Source organism: Aptenodytes patagonicus, chromosome 2 (assembly GCF_965638725.1).
Source record: "Aptenodytes patagonicus chromosome 2, bAptPat1.pri.cur, whole genome shotgun sequence".
NCBI lineage: Eukaryota > Metazoa > Chordata > Aves > Sphenisciformes > Spheniscidae > Aptenodytes > Aptenodytes patagonicus.
The window spans coordinates 109,699,503-109,718,797 of record NC_134950.1 but is presented as its reverse complement, the minus strand read 5'-3'; the positions used below and the strand labels follow the sequence as shown (position 1 = coordinate 109,718,797).

Here is a 19,295-nt window from a genome sequence, read left to right as displayed (position 1 = left end):
GATGTGATGGCATCAACCTTTCAAGAAATAAGCTGAACTTGCCCCTTCTTAAAAGAGCTGCTGGAAAGGTCATACTTTTTGTGTAAACTATCACGGCCAACAAGCTGCAGTCTCCTGATTAAATCTTTGTTATGAGTTGAATATCTGGGAGCTAAGAAAACAAAGAGGGGTGGGCATGGTAGCACGTGGTGATCTGGATTGTTGTTTTACCCTTCTCTGAAGGTATCTGGACTCTTTTGGTTGAGGCTAGGTGCAAAACATCCTGTGTTACTTTGTTGTGAACAGATCAGAAAATGCAAAAAGCATGTTTTCCTGTGAGCAGGAGGATTTTGTGGCACAAACCTATGAGTCTTTATTCGGTACTTAGTTTATCTCAGCTTCCCTGCTTGACACTGGGGTAGTCACTCAACCTCTCATCTGTAAAACATGGATGTGTTGTTTTCTCTTACCGTCTCTCTCTCATAAATCCTGTTTTATTTGCCTCACCGTGGTCTCGTGAGGATTACTGCAGCAATAACTATGAAGGATCTAGAGATCAGTGATAGGAATTGATAGAATAAGAATTGGAGGTGCAGTCTGTGGTCCTCAAGGGGAGCATCTAGGGCACCTATGTGCGTCTAGACTGTTTCCTAAGAATGGGTGGGTTTGGCTTCCTCATAAAGTGTGTGCTTTTAATTTGATCTTCAGTTTTCTGCGGTTGATAAGGCACATTTTCAAGTGAGGATTAAAGAAAAACCTACCCAGGGACTCAAGTATATTTACTAGTATAACAGCTAATAGCCTGGAAGGAAAAGTGCTCTATTTGTGAAAGAGATACAGCCATCAGGGTGTATAATGGAGTTTCAGCTCTGTGAGTTTGGGTGCAACAGAATTTTCTGATACATGGATTCCTGCTCTTCACAGTTTCAGTACATTCTGACTCATTAGTAACTAAGACAGAGATTAATGCTTGTCTGGAAGAAAAATATGTTCCTTAGAAGGATCTAAATTCTTCTCAACTTTATATATGCAACAATTTGCATTTAACTCAGTCGAGAGCTTGGCATATCTCAGTGAATGCACAGTCTAGATCGATATGATTGGGACTGATATTCTGCTACATATATCTTGATACATTTTACTGGAGTGATGCGTAGGGTATAAACAAGGAGCAGAGGCACCCATCTGTGTGAAATTACTCATTACATTTCTGATGCAAGGTTAACACTATAAAGATTTGTCAGCATTTTTTTTTTTCAGTGGGACATCAAAAATAATTGAAGCCACATCCCTCTTAGCTGTATTTGCAAAATCCTAAGTGTGGCTGGAGCTGTGCAGACACAGTGGGCTTCTGTTAATTTAATCTATCTGGACGTACTGCAAATCGCTGATCAGAAGACTCCTTCTGTTGGCATAGTCTGTGTTTCCATTTGGAAGCTCTTCTGACATACCTGTGTTAGCGTAACATCCGCATGAGAAGCTTACAGGTTTTGAACGTAATGTTTTTTCAAAATGTATGACTTCACTGTGCAAAAGATGGAGACCATGAAACACAGCATTACATTTCTAAATGAATAGAGTACACACTTATTTATGATTCTGTGCTTGCTTAATTTTAAGAGCAAAATGATTTATTTTTTGTTCTCTACGCTTTAGAATGTGCAGTTCACCTACATTTTGAGCGAATGTGTTATCTTCTCCAACTTTTTCACCCTCAAGAAGCTTAAAGTATTTCCCTGTCCCTAATCCTTAACGTTGGAAGCTACAGGAAAGAGTGGTGTGGACAGACCCATAACAAGTCTGCACAACTCAGCCATTTAAAGGATAGATAAAAAGGAATTTAAAACCATAATGTTCTCTAAATGTTCATTTTTCCATTCAGACACACCCTTTAATAAAACTGAAACTAATGTTTGAATGAACATTTTGAGTATTCTGTTGAAACCTAAATTATGCTCAAGTTTGCTTGTATCTGCACTAATTCTTTTATATAATAGTATGGAGGTATCTAACTCATCTCTCTCTTTTTCCCCCCCCCTAGTTAATGGTCTAATGACGCTTGGATTTGCAGGTGAGCTTTACTTCTAAAATTCAAACTTCTGTTTCTGTTTTGTTAATGGCAGCCATTTGAGAAGCACTTCCATCCTCTCTCATTTCAATTAGTCAACTGTCATGCATTTTTTACAACTGGTCTTGTCCATCGGCTGTATGAACAGAGAGTGTTGTAGTGTTTTGTAAAGGTCAGTTTCAATAGCGATGGTAAAATTGTAGAATTATTCATAATTTTGAACCCCTTTGGCCAGGGATTTAGACAGAAACTCTTATGTTGTCAGATTGTTCCTGTCAAATGACTGTATCAGAGCTTTTTCTATAACCCTGCAAAATATTGAAGCTCTAAAGAGAGCCAACCAAAAACACCAAGGCCATGGAAAATCCACTTAAACACCCTGCTGGGAAGGGGCTGGAGTAAATTGTCAGGCAACATGACGTAATGGAGGAGAAACTTGTATTCTGTTGGATCTACAGGGTTATAAATCAAGTGATAACTGGCTGTTTAGAATACCCTGCCAGGGAAGGCAACTTTGCTTAACTTTTGTCAAAGCATCAATGCAGGATTTAAGTTGCCAGCTATGCAATTTTCATATCTGGTTTTGAATTCTGCCCAGCTTTAGTGTTCATCTGCAGATCTAGCTGTGGAAAGTATAACTTATAACTGCTGCAGCTGCCAGATGAATTGGTGGGAACACTTAAATAGGCAGGGTCCATGCTATCATGTTAACTTCCCAAGGACAAAACTACGCTGCCCCTTTTTCGTAACTTTCACCATTTCTATCACTGGTGATTAATTGTAGTTCTGATTTTTTTTCTGACATGGATGAAGGCTTAGTATCAGCTCTAAGAGCTCTGACAATCAGACGTGACGAAGGAGGTCAGGTCAGGTCCCAGTGAGTCAGCCGTATGCCTGGAGGGGTTTGTGGTCTGTATGAAATAGTAGGCTTAGGGTCTCAGGTGCAGCATAGGCTGTCCAGTTATGGGCCTGCTGTTCTTGGAAAATATGTGAAAGCAAAGTATTTCTTTGGTCAGATGTGATGGCTGTCTCTTGTTTGGCACATGGCATCACTGAGTCAGTGACTTCCCCAGCTAAGGAGTTGGCTGCGATAGCTGGAGTTAAATTGCAAGGCACTCCTGCCTGGGCTCCAAAGGAGCTATCTCCTTCGTGGGTGAGATGCTTACTGTGCACTCGAGCCTGTTTCACAGTCACATGCCCCATTTTGAATGGAGATGTTCAAGTTTCTGATTGATGCCTGGGTCATGATGTGAAGACTGAAGCCAGTCATCTTGCCTTAGGTTTTTTTGGACTAAATAGTAAGGAACAGTGCCCTGTTGAGAGTGAGGGCTGTGCCTGACTTCTTATCAAGCGAAGGCTTGCACGCCTTTGACCTCACTTCACCTGGCAGCGTGTTTGGCTGTCACCACACAAATTAGAACCACTGTCTCTTTTCAGCAATGATGGGATCCTGCTCTCAAAGTAACTAATAGAAGGAAAAGAAATACCTCCTCTCCCTGGTGTAAATAGGGTCTCAGTGAAAATGTAGGTTCAGAAGAAAAAGGTGCAAGACCTGATTCTACTTTGACTTCCTTTTTCTATGATTAAAAAAGGACGAAGTGGTCTGTTCTTCTTGGCTTTATTAAAAAAGTTGTTCCTCCAGAGTTCTCGGGAGGGTTGCCTGATGCACGGGTTTGTTAGGGTTGCAGTTTTGTTCAGGTAAATCCTTTTCTCAGATTTGTGCTGCTGTAAAGAGAAGAAATCACACTGTTTTCTTTCTGACTAATTTAATTTAGGCATTTGTATTAAACATGTTGACATACATATACTTGCAGGTAATTTTTAATGTTCTACAAAATGTATGCATTTTGTATATAGAAGGACAATCAAAATAGTGGCAATTATAAAGGTAAAGCAAGACATATCTAACTAACTACTTAATCAAAACAAAATGTTTCAGCCTTATCAAAATCAAATGCTTTAGTTAATTTGAATAGATTTTTTTCAGAATTTTAATTTTATAAAAAATATCAAAATACTATCTTTGTATTCCAATGCAGGCATGGGCTGGATGAGAAAAACCTTTGTCTTTGACTCTAAATATTGTGGAGTTGCCACTACAGGTTGCAAAAGATACAGGCTTGCTCAAGTCAAGGTTAACTCTTTCTCTGCAAGTAGCTGTATGCTGTAACATCAACATCTGATAACGGTAGATAATTCCTTTAGTAGATATACTAAAAAAGCTTAATTGTGACTGTGGGAATTCAAGCCCTTTAGTTGATGAGATATACAAATGTTTCTGATGTTGAAGTACATTTACAGTCATATAGTTAGTTGAACGGGATGCATCTGTGTAAGCTTGAGAAGTGCTTTCTACGCTGAAGTATTTGATCAGTAACTCCAGTTAGCTTTTAACTAAAAATGCAAATGGACAGCAGTAAGTTAGTACAAGTAGAAGCTAAGTAAGATTAGAAAAGTGACTGGGTAAGTTCCTCTATGCTAGGTCTAAAAGATGATACTATATATGGTAACCTATAGTATTTTGTACTAAGTTATGTTTTTAATAAATTTACGTAAAGGTATATTTTATCTATTTTCTAAAATTGTTCAGAAAGTTGAACGTTAGATTTACAACGACGTAAGCAGCAAGCAGAATTATGTGAAGGAGTTTGTGAGTGATGTGTTTGTGCTTCTTCTGTTTCAATGTTTGAGATCTAAGGTGCTTTCTGATTTTACCTAGGTGCACGTCAACAGACTAATCTCTGCAATGAATCTCTCATGTTAGAAAAGTTGCCTGCCTGTGGAAAATCCTTTGAAGAGATGATGAAGAAAGTGGACTCTAAAAAATGGTGCAACCTGACAGAATTTATCATGTAAGAGTTAGTTTTGGTTTTAATAGTTCTCACCTTATAATGGTGTTTGTCCTTTAAAGAAAGGATCACCTCAAATACCAAGAACACTGTAATGCCTACATCCCTAATATATCCCTAATGCATGTAAAATGTTTGTGTTCCAGATAAATTGAAATCCTCATGTATTTGGTTGCCAGTTGCCGAGGGCTAAGCTGTAGCTCTTAAGTCCCTGCAGTATGGCCACATGTGCACAGAGACCCAGCTCTTAACTCAGAGTGCACAAAATAGAGCATTTTGATAAAAAGTAACCAGTGGGCTAATCAATAGTAGCTGCTATTGGTTTTATCTCAGACAGTTGTGTTTATATTTAATCTATATTTCTATGCATTTTAGGCAAATGTTACTTAAATCAATTTTTTTTTCTGTGAAACCACTAAAGCAATGTGTTTTTAGAATCACACGATTCTGTTTTCTCTGTTGGTAGCAATGCAGTTCCCTCCTCTGATTTCTTTTTTTCAGTAAGACAACAGGAACATTTCCGCAGACAGTTTCAGGAATCCACCTCTTGTGTGAAATCTTCTTGTCCAAATGTAAAATGATTCGTCCTATTGAAACTGCTGCGGCTTGTTTCTTTGCCTGCCAGATAGCATGGAGAGAGTGAGCACCACTCGTTTGGATGACTAAAATACTGCAAGACTGACAGTAGTGAGGGTAGCATTTTTATTTTCTTATCTCTATTCTGTAGTTGCTGGAGGTATTTAAACATCTCTCTGTAAAGCTGCACACTTCAAACTGCTCTGAAGGAAACTCACAGGGCTTGTGTAATTGGTGGCATTTTTGGCTTTGTGGAGCATCTGCTTCTTCAGAGCATGTCTGCTCATGCATAATGCTTGGTTTTCGGAAGCGCTGAGTACCCTCCACACCAACTAAAATCAGAGGAAACTGCAGGTGTTCAGCACTTCAGAAAATGAGACTCAAGTGAATTAACTCTGGTGTGGTGCGAGCCAGCCTGAAGCAGAACATCTTCCTGGATTTGAAACTCTGCTGGTGCTGTTTTGGGGGCTGGCAGGGTAGCCACAAGCTAGCTGTCACCACATCTGTTACAGTGTCATTTAGCTCCAGATACGTTCTTGTCTCATGTGATCTTTGGTCTTATCTCCTATTTAGTATCATTTCATGTGATGCAAGATTTTGCAGTCACCTTATGCAAGATTTTAACTAGCTGATCACCAACAGACACGATAGATAACGAAATGTTGGACTGCTGTGCTATGTTGCAGCAGTTCCCCATGTTTCTCTTAACGCTGATGCCCATGTTGAGATGTCCCACCTGTTGATAATATTTCATAATCTGACAACATATTAACAATTTAGGTGCTATTCCTTCTTAGCACTTTTATTTGCACACCCTAGATGACTTTACAACCTTACAACCTTTTAAAAGGTAGATTCTTAAAACTCATGGCACTGGAATGAAAGATGCATTCATGCAGCTCTCTTGAACTGTGGGGAAGAGCAAGAGGAGGTAAGCCATTCTTGTCCAGAAATTGCATTCAAATCTGACAAAGAAATGTGCGTATACAAAGGAAAAGAAAATCCTTGCAGTGCAGGTACTGCTAAATTTATTTAACAAATACCTACGTTATGGGGCAACAATTTTAATTTTGCAACTCATCTAGGTACAAGTTGTTTTACTTATTTGGAAGGAAGCACTGTAATTTTGCTCCATTTGATCTTCGTTACAGTTGTATTATAATCACAAAACTGAGTTCTTTGTTAATATCTTGTTCATATTGGTAAGTGTTCTCAACTGGTGGGACTACTTGCAGCAGAGAAAGGTACCTACAGGAGTCAAAATATTAGACTCTGCCTTTGCTAATGCAGGTAAAGAAGCAGGCAGCTTTTCGCAAGCCTTGTGCTAAAATTTCTTCAAGAGTTTAAATGTTTTGGTGCAAGGTTTTTCCAAGGTTTGGAGGTGACTGAAGCCTCTGAGTTCTCCTGACTTTCAATTAGAGTTAAGAATCCACCTTGTTTTTATCCTTTCCGATTGCACTTCCCCTTTGGTGTCACTTTCATTCCCTGCACAAGGAAATTCCTGCCTATCTATGGAGATTGTTTTGTCTGAAGAAATTGGTCAGTCTGAGGCTTTCGTCATTTTTCCCCATATGCAGTACCAGAAGAAGAATTCCAGCCTCTTCCAAAGAAAAATCTTTTACATTTTTACATAATATACAGTTTTATAAAACTTCTTTCTATCACTTATATTTCAAGTTCTAGCTTAGGAGAGAGTAGAGGGAGGAATTTGTTTTGGAATTTATTTCCTGAATCAAGTATTAATCAAGCATTATCCATCTGATTACAAAGTTACCTTAAGGGTTCATTGCACTGAAGAAACAGCACATTTACATCTACCTTTAAGAATTTTACTCTTTGGAGAACAGACATTGTGATTTGATGTCATGCTTTATATAAGGAGCATATAGGCTGATTTCTTCCAGCTCATTGGAGAAACCCTGATGGATGGGACTGAAACACTGCTTCATTTGGAGTATTCTGACAAATTAATGAAAAAATGGTATTTCTAGCCATAGTCACTTAAAATTCAGATATTTAAACCTGGTACTATTAGTTTACCCTGATTTTACATCTAGCCTCCAAGCAGTAAAAAATAGTCAACCTGGATCAGATAGTGGGTTAAAACTGTGAGTTTTGTATGAAGGAAACTGTTTCTTCATACAGTAATATCTGCACGGCGCTTTTCACTTACAGAGATCTTGCAAAATTTGGCTTTGTATCTTATATCAAAATGTAATTATTTATGGAAATCTGCTTCTTTTCTAAACTCTTTGTTTTATGGAGGAGTTTTAGCTCTTCACGGTAAATGGCTGTCCTTGGTTGTGGGATTGTAAATAGCAATTATCTGCATTGCTTCACTGTTTGGCCAAACAGTCCTGAGAGAGATTTCAGTGTCTTCAATTTGCTGTAACTTAATTATACTGTAAGATTTTCTGACAGCTCCGTTACTTATTTCTTAACTTTGTTCTTAACAAGCTTGTGTTCTTTCAAAAGCAGCCTTTTGACTGATTTTAAACAGATGAGGCTCTCGTGTGGCAGCTGGTACTGGAAACCAATATAAAAGTTTTAACCTCCACAGCCGATCTTGATCTTGCTGGAAATGTGTAACAATCACATATAAACTGTAAAATTTCAGGTAAAGTTTTACAGAAGCACTATCAGGAGAAAGATTCCCTATTAGTTTTTGCATTTTTCTGTGAGGATTCATACAGAAATTAGGATACAAATACTCTGGGTCAGATTGTCCAAATGTATTTGAAAGCTTAAATATGATGAGGGATCCAACTGGGATTTTAAAATATTTTAAGTCATTTAGACACCGTGGGTTTCAATGGTTCATGCTTGGACACCGGAATATGAAAGTCAACCAGAAATACCTTACAAGAAAGGTAAAACCTTCAAAAAACAGCTGGAGACATGTCAATGGACATAAAAGGAGGGGATCTTATCAGTATCTTGCTGATGCTTTTAGGCTATTCAGAGGGAGCCCTGAAGATGAAAATGCGACTGGGTGGTTTAAATGACAGGAAATTATGGTACATGGCAGGTGAACAAGCAGAGACTGAAATGTGGGTGAAAGCTATGTGGGGAGTTAACAAAAGCAAATAGACTTTTAATTTGCCAGAAGACTGGAAATTGCAGAAAGTTTTTTGTTCTTAATGTGTAGTATTTCTGGTTTTTTTATATATATATACACACTCACTAACATATATAAAATATATTTCTGTATTTTTTATATATAATATATATGATAACATATATATGATATATATAATAACATGTATTATATTTCTGTATTATATTCTTAATATTTAGCAACAGCAGTTAAATATGTGAAATCTACTACTGTCCACAAACTTAAGCTCCTTATTAATGGTCAGATTTTTCTTCACCGTGCTGTATGTGATAAATCCTGGTCTGGTTACAATGGGACTGTAGTCGAGAAGCCAGGTATGACTAATTCCTTAAGCAAGAGGCCAGATGAAGATGGGAGTACCCAGAGCTGTCTTACATGAACCTGAAAAAATGTTGCTTATTCTAGTTGTGTAGATTACTTTCTATTCTTATCTAATGAAAGGGTTTTCTAAATACTTCTAACTAGATCCTGGAAACAACTTGGCTAGAACAGTCAGTCTCTAAACAAATCTCCGTGTCTCTCCCAGCCCTAACCCCTGTGGAGTTATGGGACCGCAATGTGCTCATGCTGGTTCTCAGTGGCTCGTTAAGCTTTTGGCCTGCTCCCAAGCACCAGTATCTCCCCTCTCTTCTGCATCCCCCTTTTCCAAATGTTTCTGAGTGTACTTACTAGCATTTCACTAATTTTGAGGCCAGAGAGACGGCTATGGCCATCTGCTCTGCGCTGTTGAATAATATAGGCCACACAATCTGCCCAGCAGCCGCTATTTTAAACCCTGTAAGAGTGAGTGAGTATCTTATGGGAAGGCATCAACTCTTCCTTTAAAAGATATCAAATGGGTATTAATCCATTACATCTATAGACAGATTGTTCCAAAGGGTTTACTGTTCACAGTCAGAGGAAAATGTCTTATTTCTCATCAGTTTGCCTGCCAGTTCCCAGTGATTATACCTTCTTACATATTTCCCTGATACAGTAAAATTCCTTCTGTTGTCAGAAATCCTTTTTTCCCAATTAAATACAAGCAAGTCACTTTTAAGTCACCTCTCAATCACTTTTTTTTTTTGTAAATTAAGATCAAACTTTTAAAGCCTGTCATGATAATGCATGTATTTCAGACTTCTTAAACCCTTTGCAAGTTTTGGCAGTTTTTCTTTTGGAGAGTGGATTCCAGTCTAGAATTGAACATTTCACCCAGCAGTAGTTTGCATAGTATTATGTATAGACTCCCTATTTTTTCCTCCAATCCTATTGGGTATTCAGCATTTTTCTTCTGCCAAAATATTTGTGTATTGCATTAACACTCCTAGCTACCTAGTAGGTCCAGGAGGACATGCTTTAAAACCTGTACGTGATTTTAAGTCCCTTTCAGAGTGACTTGTAAATGTGACATACATTATTTGTTTCTGGATCTATCATCTTGCATTCACCAGTGTTAAAATGCATATGATTTAGATAAGTCCACATTTGTAAGTGATCCAAAGCAGTCTGTGTAACTACACCAACATGTTCTACTCCTTCTTCACCATTTGCTATACTATTTGCATGCTTAAGCAAAAATTATTCATTTGCTTCACTTTGTTGATTTTGGGCCAAAACTTTTGCAGCTGCCCTCCATGAATGGCAACTACTTGTTTATCGTTAGTTTTCCAGTTGCATTTATTATTAATTCAAGGGCTACCATGATTTTTCATGTTTTTTTTCATCAGAATATTTTAAACAAAGTTTGATAAAACATTCAGTCTTTAAACATGAATGAATGAAATACAGTGATTATAAGGAAGCATGTGGTATCTGCTCACATGAAAGTCCTAAAAGATTAATTGGAAAAATAAGAAAATGTTTTGGACTCCATGTATGCATTTCTGATTGATTGGCTGCTGTGAGAACACTATAGAGGTAAGAAATACAGATCTATATGGTATGTCAATGCAAAAAGCTTTAGTACCAATGTATACCAAAAAAGAGACATATATAAAGAGCTTTGATTAATTAGAAAATTTTGCTTAGTATATGATATCAAGTCTTCTTAGATTAACTTTAATCTTTGCTGTTGGTTAATCCTGTGTTGCATTCCTTATAGACAAAGAGTTATACCACTTTTTTTTTCACAAGGGCATCCAGTAACTCCATTCAAAGACAGCAGTTAAAAAAAAACCTGTCCAAATTGAACTATACATTAGCACAATCCAGTCAGCTTTCCTGATTTTATTGTATCATTATATTTAGAAATAAAGTATTTTCAGTGGTAGCAATAGGGCTAACAGTATTGCTCTCTGACATTCACATACTCTTTGTTGACACACCACCAAGCACCTCCTCTGTTTAGAATTATGTGGATCTCTTTATCATTGATTTGGGCTTTTTTAAGTTTTTCTGCAATAAAAATTCTTAGGCTGTAAGAATGCAGAGAAATAATCAAGGAGTCACTCCTGGAAGAGCGAAGTTGACCATGATGTAGATATTTCGTCACAGGCCATCTCCTTTCTTTGATTGAAATGTTAAGAGTTGATGCTTAATTTACTTGGCTGCCAGAAGGATCCTGTTTTAGGCAGAAGATGCACATTGTGTGTCTGGGGCACTGGGCAGCAGATGCCACTAAAGAATGCAACCCTATTGCCATCACTCAGGCAAATGTATCAGGAAATCAAAACGAGGGCAGGATACTGCATGGTTCTGGACAGGGAAAGGTATAGTGCAGAGAGCATCCTTATGTCTCTGAGTAGAGCTGATCAGTCTCTCTCTGATGTCGTTAGGGACAGTGATGGCAAATGAGCCCAGAAAGTGATCTTCCTTCAAAGACATTCCTTTCACCAAAGAGAAATGGACGCCTACATGTTTTATACATGTCTTTTGCTGCACACTTACTCAGTTGTATCCTTACACATCTTGTCACTCCAACAGTCCATATAGGAATGCCAGCTCGGAGTTGTCTAAGGAGCGCATCCCCAAACTGATTTCTCACGGATCCAAAGCAAACTACAGAGTGCTTTTCTTTAGCCGAATCAATAAATGAAATAAGTTGATAATGTAATATCCAAAAGATAGTGCTGTAATTTCCAGTGTTTGAGTCCACTAAACATTTCCTGAGGGGGCAGACCAGCCCCCTCAGGAAACATTTATTTGCTCTTGGACTGAAATTGAGAAATGTAGGATTTGATTGTTATCTTTGATCTAGTCAGGTGTCATCTACTTCACTGTAAGACATTCTGTTACTTCAAGCCAATATTACTGTTGCAACAGCCATCCCACAAGTGTGTGAAGTCGCATACCTGCTACCCTGGGAGCTCCCAGTCAATCATTCTGTGTTTACCAGCCAAGGAATAGCTGTGGATCGAGAGGCTGAGGGTGAAATAGCCATTTGTGTTTTGGAAGAGAGTTCTAGCAGAGTAGCGCATGTAATGAGAAGATGTGGCTTCCCTGTTTCAGCAAAGGAATTGATTGTAACAGACTTCTTGCAGTCCCTATATTTCTTTGTACCTCATCAAGCCTGTCTTCACAGCCCAGAGAGACCCTAATTTGCTGTGAGGCAGTGGCTGTGTGGCACTGCTCTATGGCACCTGGAAGATGTTACATTTCTGATTTTTCCAAAGTTTTAAATTTGAGTCCTTAGCAGAATAGGAAGGGGCAAAATTTGTCTTTAACTATATGTCTGTGTCGTGGTTTAACCTCAGTCGGCAACCGAGTACCACACAGCCGCTCGCTTACCCCCTCCCCCCCTCCCCTGCGGTGGGATGGGGGAGAGAATTGGAAGAGTAGAAGTTAGAAAAACTCATGGGTTGAGATAAAAACAGTTTAATAATTGAAATAAAGTAACTAATAATAATAATGTAATAATAATAATACACAAAGCAAGTGATGCACAATGCAGTTGCTCACCACCCGCCGACCGATGCCCAGCCAGTCCCTGAGCAGCTGCCCCCCCCGGCCAGCTTTCCCCAGTTTATGTACTGAGCATGACAGCACATGGTATGGAATGTCCCTTTGGCCAGTTTGGCTGTGCCCCTTCCCAGCTTCTTGTGCACCTCCAGCCTTCTCAGTCGGTAGAGCATGGGAAGCTGAAAAGTCCTTGACTAGTGTAAGCACTACCTAGCAACAACTAAAACATCGGTGTGTTATCAACATTGTTCTCACCCTAAATCCAAAACACAGCACTGTACCAGCTACTAGGAAGGAAATTAACTCTATCCCTGCCGAAACCAGGACAGTATCCACCCCTTATTCTATACCATCTATGTCATGCTCAAGTCCCATATTTTCCAGTACATTTCCATTAATCACCACCCGTTTTCCTGGTTTTTTTTTATAATATATTTATATGTGTATATATATACACACACAGATATCATTCCCTTAGTCTATGGGCCGTCCCTCTAAAATGTTTGGTGAGTTCATTTAGTCCATTACTTCGGGCTCCATCTGTTGTAATAATCTTCCAGGGCAGGAAAGATGGAGATGGTATGTGGTGTTGGATTGTTTCATGTTGAAGTCAGTTCTGGTACCATCATCACTGTGCTTTGCTTGGTTTCATCGAAGTTTATTCTTCATTAATCTAGGTGATTCTTATTGTAATATCATTAGTATGGCATATAATATTATGTAGCACTTAACATCACATAGTTCAGACAATTGGCTATTCTCACCCAAAATCAAATCCCCTTAAGGTACACATCGGACTTCCCCATTCTTCCGCATCACACACCAAGTGCACCCAGGTCCTTGACCAAAAGCAATCCCACGGGTGGGTTTGCCTTTGCCTGAGGCAGGAATAACCCAGACTGTCTTCCCCAACGTATTTTTTATGTGCACTACAGGGACTTTATTCCCATCTACAGTACGTAAAAGTTCTGACTGGGCAGGGCCTGCTCGATTGGCAGATCCCCGAGTGTTGTCTAATCAGGTGCCCTTTGCTAAATGCGTATCCCAATGTTTGAACGGCCCGCCACCCATTGCTCTCAGCATAGTCTTTAACAGTCCATTGTATCGTTCAATTTTCCCAGAGGCTGGTGCATGATGGGGGATGTGATACACCCACTCAATGCCGTGCTCTTTGGCCCAGGTGTCTATGAGGTTGTTTCGGAAATGAGTCCCGTTGTCTGACTCAGTTCTTTCTGGGGTGCCATGTCGCCATAGGACTTGCTTTTCAAGGCCCAGGATAGTGTTCCGGGCAGTGCCATGGGGCACGGGATATGTTTCCAGCCATCCGGTGGTTGCCTCCACCATTGTAAGCACGTGGCGCTTGCCTTGGCGAGTTTGTGGGAGTGTGATATAATCGATCTGCCAGGCCTCCCCATATTTATATTTCAGCCATCGTCCTCCATACCAGAGAAGCTTTAACCGCTTGGCTTGCTTGATTGCAGCGCCTGTTTCACATTCATGGATAACCTGTGTAATAGTGTCCATGGTCAAGTCCACCCCTCGATCACGAGCCCATCTGTGTGTTGCATCTCATCCTTGGTGGCCCGAGGTGTCATGGGCCCACCAAGCTATAAATAATTCACCCTTATGTTGCCAGTCCAGATCCACCTGAGCCACTTCAACCTTAGCAGCCTGATCCACCTGCTGGTTGTTTTGATGTTCTTCAGTGGCCCGACTCTTGGGTATGTGAGCATCTACGTGACAGACTTTTACAACCAGGTTCTCTACCCGGGCAGCAATATCTTGCCACAATGCGGCAGCCCAGATGGGTTTGCCTCTGCGCTGCCAGTTGCTCTGCTTCCCTTGCTGTAATCACCCCCACAGGGCATTTGCCACCATCCATGAGTCAGTATAGAGATAGAGCACTGGCCGCTTTTCTCGGTCAACAATGTCTAAAGCCAGCTGGATGGCCTTTACTTCTGCAAATTGGCTCGATTCACCTTCTCCTTCAGCAGTTTCTACAACTTGTCGCATAGGACTCCATACAGCAGCTTTCCACCTCCGACGCTTTCCCACAAGATGACAGGACCCATCAGTGAACAGGGCATATTGTTTCTCATTTTCTGGTAGTAGTTATTATTATTATTATTATTATTATACATTGGAGCCTCCTCAGCATGCGTCACCTCCTCCTCTGGTGATATTCCAAAATCTTTGCCCTCTGGCCAGTCCATGATCACTTCCAGGATTCCTGGGCGACTGGGGTTTCCTATTCGAGCCCGTTGTGTGATCAGTGCGATCCACTTACTCCATGTAGCATCAGTTGCATGATGTGTACAGGGGACCCTCCCTCTGAACATCCAGCCCAGCACCGGCAGTTGGGGTGCCAGGAGGAGCTGTGCTTCAGTGCCGATCACTTCTGAAGCAGCTCGAACCCCTTCATATGCTGCCAATATCTCTTTTTCAGTTGGAGTATAGCGGGCCTCGGATCCTCTGTATCCCCGACTCCAAAACCCTAGGGGTTGACCTCAAGCCTCCCCTGGTGCTTTCTGCCAGAGGCTCCAGGTGGGGCCATTCTCCCCAGCTGCGGTATAGAGTACATTTTTTACCTCTTGCCCTGCCCGGACTGGCCCCAGGGCTACTGCATGAACTATCTCCTCTTTAATTTGTTCAAAAGCTTGTCGTTGCTCAGGGCCCCATTTGAAATCGTTCTTCTTCTGGGTCACTTGATAGAGAGGGTTTACAATCAGACAGTAATTTGGAATATGCATTCTCCAAAAACCCACAACGCCTAAGAAAGCTTGTGTTTCCTTTTTGCTAGTTGGTGGAGACGTGGCTGTTATTTTGTTGATTGCATCCACTGGGATCTGACGACGTCCATCTTGCCATTTTATTCCTAAAAACTGGATCTCCTGTGCAGGTCCCTTGACTTTACTTTGTTTTATGGCAAAACCAGCCTTCAGCAGGATTTGGACTATTTTTTTCCCTTTTTCAAAAACTCCTGCTGTATTGCCCCACACGATGATGTCATCAATGTATTGCAGGTGTTCTGGAGCCTCACCCTGTTCCAGTGCAGTCTGGATCAGTCCATGGCAAATGGTGGGGCTGTGTTTCCACCCCTGGGGCAGTCGGTTCCAGGTGTACTGGATGCCCCTCCAAGTGAAAGCAAACTGTGGCCTGCACTCTGCTGCCAAAGGGATTGAGAAAAATACAGCACTGTACCAGCTACTAGGAAGGAAATTAACTCTATCCCTGCCGAAACCAGGACAGTCTGAAGTGAATTCATTGCATGTATGTGTGTACCTGGTGGAATTCCCTGCTTTGCTGTGAGCATGGTCCAAGGTCTGTACCCACGCTGAACAACCATTTTACTTTCTGTACAGCCTCAGTGTAGTTTTTCCAGAACCCTTTACATCAAAAATGAATCCTATAAACAGAAGCAATAGGCTTCAATCCCATTGAAAATGATAAAGGAGGTCCACCCATATTCTGTACAGATGTTGAAGATTGGAAAAAGGAATTGAGGAAAAAAGATGTACATGACTAGCGCCAAATTTGATCTAATCTTCTGGAAAAATAATCCTAAAGCTGTTGCTCAATTTTAAAGTCAATGGGAGTTTTGCCTGTTACAATTTGGCCCAACTAAACTAAACGAAACTAATCATAGAAGTGCCTAGTTTTCAAAGAAACATAGTAAAATATTAAAGAAAAGAAAGCCAGATGACATTAAGATCTATGGGAAAACAAACTGTGGAAGAAACATGTGCAATCCAAGATGAAATTATGTCCCCCCAGTTCTTAAAGCTTGGACCTAATAAATTCTGCTGGCCGAGTGTCTATGTAAGAGCCCTCCAAAATGAGTCATTTTCTTGGTCGGTTGGATAAGTTTTTTTCATCTTCCCCATTGACTGCTGCAGGAAGTCTGATCTAGATGCTGATCAGTGATTGCATCCAGCTGCTAATGTCAAAACATCTGTAGAAGAGGAATGTACTGTGAAAATCTCAGACAAACCACTGGGTTTGTTTTGCAGCTAAGGTGAGGCACTGATTTGTGTGAGCCAATTCGTTCCCACAGTAACATGTCTCACAACTAGAAAGCTCACAACCTTTGGCTCATTTTTTTCAACATTATCAGAAAAGTCTCAATTCTGTTTTTTTGCATGTGATTTTCTCACACGAAAGACAAACTGGGGCTGCCTGGAGCTGAACCTTTGAGTGGTCAGCACACGTGATTTTAGATCCAGAATAGTACTGATTAAAGGGAGTCCCACTCTTCCTCAGCTGTGCCATGTAGGAGTGTGTGTGTCTGTATTTGTGTTAGGATTTATATCCTGGTAGACAGACTAGTACATTGGTTATGCTTTATCTTGGACAAAGTCATGGTAAAATGCTGCAAATCACAAATATGCTTGCACAAGAAAAGCTTACTGTATTGTTGCCTGCTCTCCAGACTATCTTCTGCAATGTTTTTGAATAATGTTCTGTATGTGTCTGAAGAGTAATTCTCTTTTTTCCCTGAAGATTTACTGGGGAAGGGAACCAAAATTCCTTATTTAGCCTGGTGTAACCCCTCCCAGATTTGTCAGGCCAGATTTTGTAGAAGGAAATATTCTTTGTCAGCTTAGTGTCTCTGTGAAGGAAGGTTGAAGAAACCTGCACTTTATGTGGCCTCATGTCAGTGTAATTTATTTACCATTAAGTTTTTGATGTAGTATAGAAAAACAGGGACTGCTGTGGTAGATGCTAGCATTTTCTTCTTTAATAGGGTGGTCTTCCTTTGGGCTTTCCATACAGATACCGTTGCTGCTTTTTTTTAAGCTCTCAGTGAAATGCAGATAATGCTGATATTTCATCCTTTCTACCTGTGTTTTTTTCACCTCTTCAAATATCAAAACTTACAGTAATTTTGTATTAAAAAATCCTTCTGAAAACTCCTAGAGGTCATGGCAGCAGTGGCAAACCCAGACTGGTACTAATTACGCCCAAGAACCTATTATTTTCCTTCTGTGACTCATGCCTTTCTTTTCAAAAGCAAAGCAAAGCAGCTTATAAATCAGTTAGGTGCAAGCAAGTAAAGCAATGGAAAAGAATGTCATATTTGAGCAGTTGTGTTGCCATCATGCTGGTAGCTGACAATAGCAATTTTTCGCTGCAGAAATAGTAATGTTTGCCATCTATTATTTAAAAAATTGGAAAGAAAAGAACCCTACAGTTTATAAAATCTCACCAGATTGCCAGATTCAGGGCTGTGCTGAAAATGTGTACATTCATGCGCTGTTTGGGATCAGCTGTTCTAGCCGCAAAGTTGCTGTGAATGTAATGCAAAGGCACAGCTTTTTCCCTGAATGAGGCTATATTATAATATCTTTAAGAGGAACTGCATTTCAGATTAATCTCCATTACTTTCATATGAAATATATTAGCTTTGTTTTATATTGTGTAGATAAGAGTATGTCCTGATGAATGTGAATAAAGGGGTTAGTTTGAATTCAGAGACCAGGATTCCACATCAGGCAAGAATACTCCATTACCGCATAATTGCTTTCCTCCTGATAGATGCAAGAGGCTGAAATATGGTTACTTAATGCAGGTATAGTTTTTCTCCTTTACTACATAGGAGAGGGAAGGACATTTTATACAATTCATGGCTGTGAAAATGAAATCTTTATTTGATAATTCCAGATGAGGGACTGAATAGGCTTATGGCTTTGGACACTCGTTTCCAATATTTTTTCTCTCTTTAGTGCAAAGTTATGGCGATGCACTCCTGAATCTGTCTCTGCTGTGGCCACCTCACATGACGCAGAAAAGTGGTGAAAAACATTCATGAACATTGACTTTTTAATGAATTATTCTAAATATGACTTCTGAATATTAATGATGTATTAAGGACACTGGCATTTATGAATTCTGTGAAGACCTGCAGACCATTTTGCTTATAAATGCAAAGCCATCACTTTGTTCTGCAGCATATTGTAGAAATAGCTGTGCTACAAACCAGTAAAGCCTTATCAGCTTTTTGTATGATGAGATTTCTTGGGTTTTTGTTTTAGACACTGGAAAATCTTGCTTTTTACAAAAAAAACCTTGCTTTGAAGAGCTTTCTTGAAACCAGTAAATGGGTTGAATGAACAGGATAAGGAGAAATTGGCCAATCTTTTGGGAGGCTGTTGAATTAAATACACAAACTTCCAAGAGCTCAGATTTGGTGACATAAAACAATGTTATTTGTTATTTATACCACAACACATGTTGTAACTGCAGTTTACAAAAGCCTCAACTCAGGGATACCATTGCTGAGGAATGGGGAGAAGAGAAGATGGTTGCAGTTTGTTCCTCATCAAGGATAACTGTTTCTTCCTTGTTAAACCACTGGAGACTCTGGGTCTGCCATTGAGAAAATGATGATGACTGTATCATGCCAAAATAGTATGCTTTTGCAGCCCATTCTTCATCTCTTCAATGTTTTTAAGAGCTCAGACCTTCCTGTTCTTCAGTTTACAGATAATTTTGCAAATCTTTATGAAAGTTCTCACCAGTGTGAGAAAAGAGAGCGATCTTCTGAGCCTGCTACTAAGTAGGAAAAAAAAAATTACCTTTTCATTACCAATAGCTGAAAACTTTTCAATTTTTAATAAGATTTCAGTTTTTCAAGTGCTTTTTTCAACAAGTTTTGACATCTGTTACATTTATTTGTCATGAGTCATTGTTTTCAAAAAGAGAATGAAATCTGGCATTTGCCAAAAGGTCACCAATGTAAATATTGATAATTGCTTCTTAAAGTTCTGAAAGAGTTTCCAACACTGGTGAAGTTAAGGTCACCAGAAGACATTGGTTACAATATTTC

At 39.7% G+C, this 19,295-nt stretch overlaps 1 protein-coding gene across 3 annotated transcripts in view; it reads left to right on the top strand.

Moving 5' to 3' along the window:
* The window catches only part of RAMP3 (receptor activity modifying protein 3), a 65,466-nt gene that overhangs the window by 23,428 nt on the left and 22,743 nt on the right, over positions 1-19,295 (top strand). For 2 of the 3 annotated variants that reach the window (XM_076330733.1, XM_076330734.1), the window contains exons 2-3: positions 2,021-2,050; positions 4,767-4,899. In XM_076330733.1, the coding sequence (XP_076186848.1) occupies positions 2,021-2,050; positions 4,767-4,899 (163 nt within the window). The remainder of the gene's footprint in view (positions 1-2,020; positions 2,051-4,766; positions 4,900-19,295) is intronic. The other variant, XM_076330735.1, reaches the window with a different exon arrangement.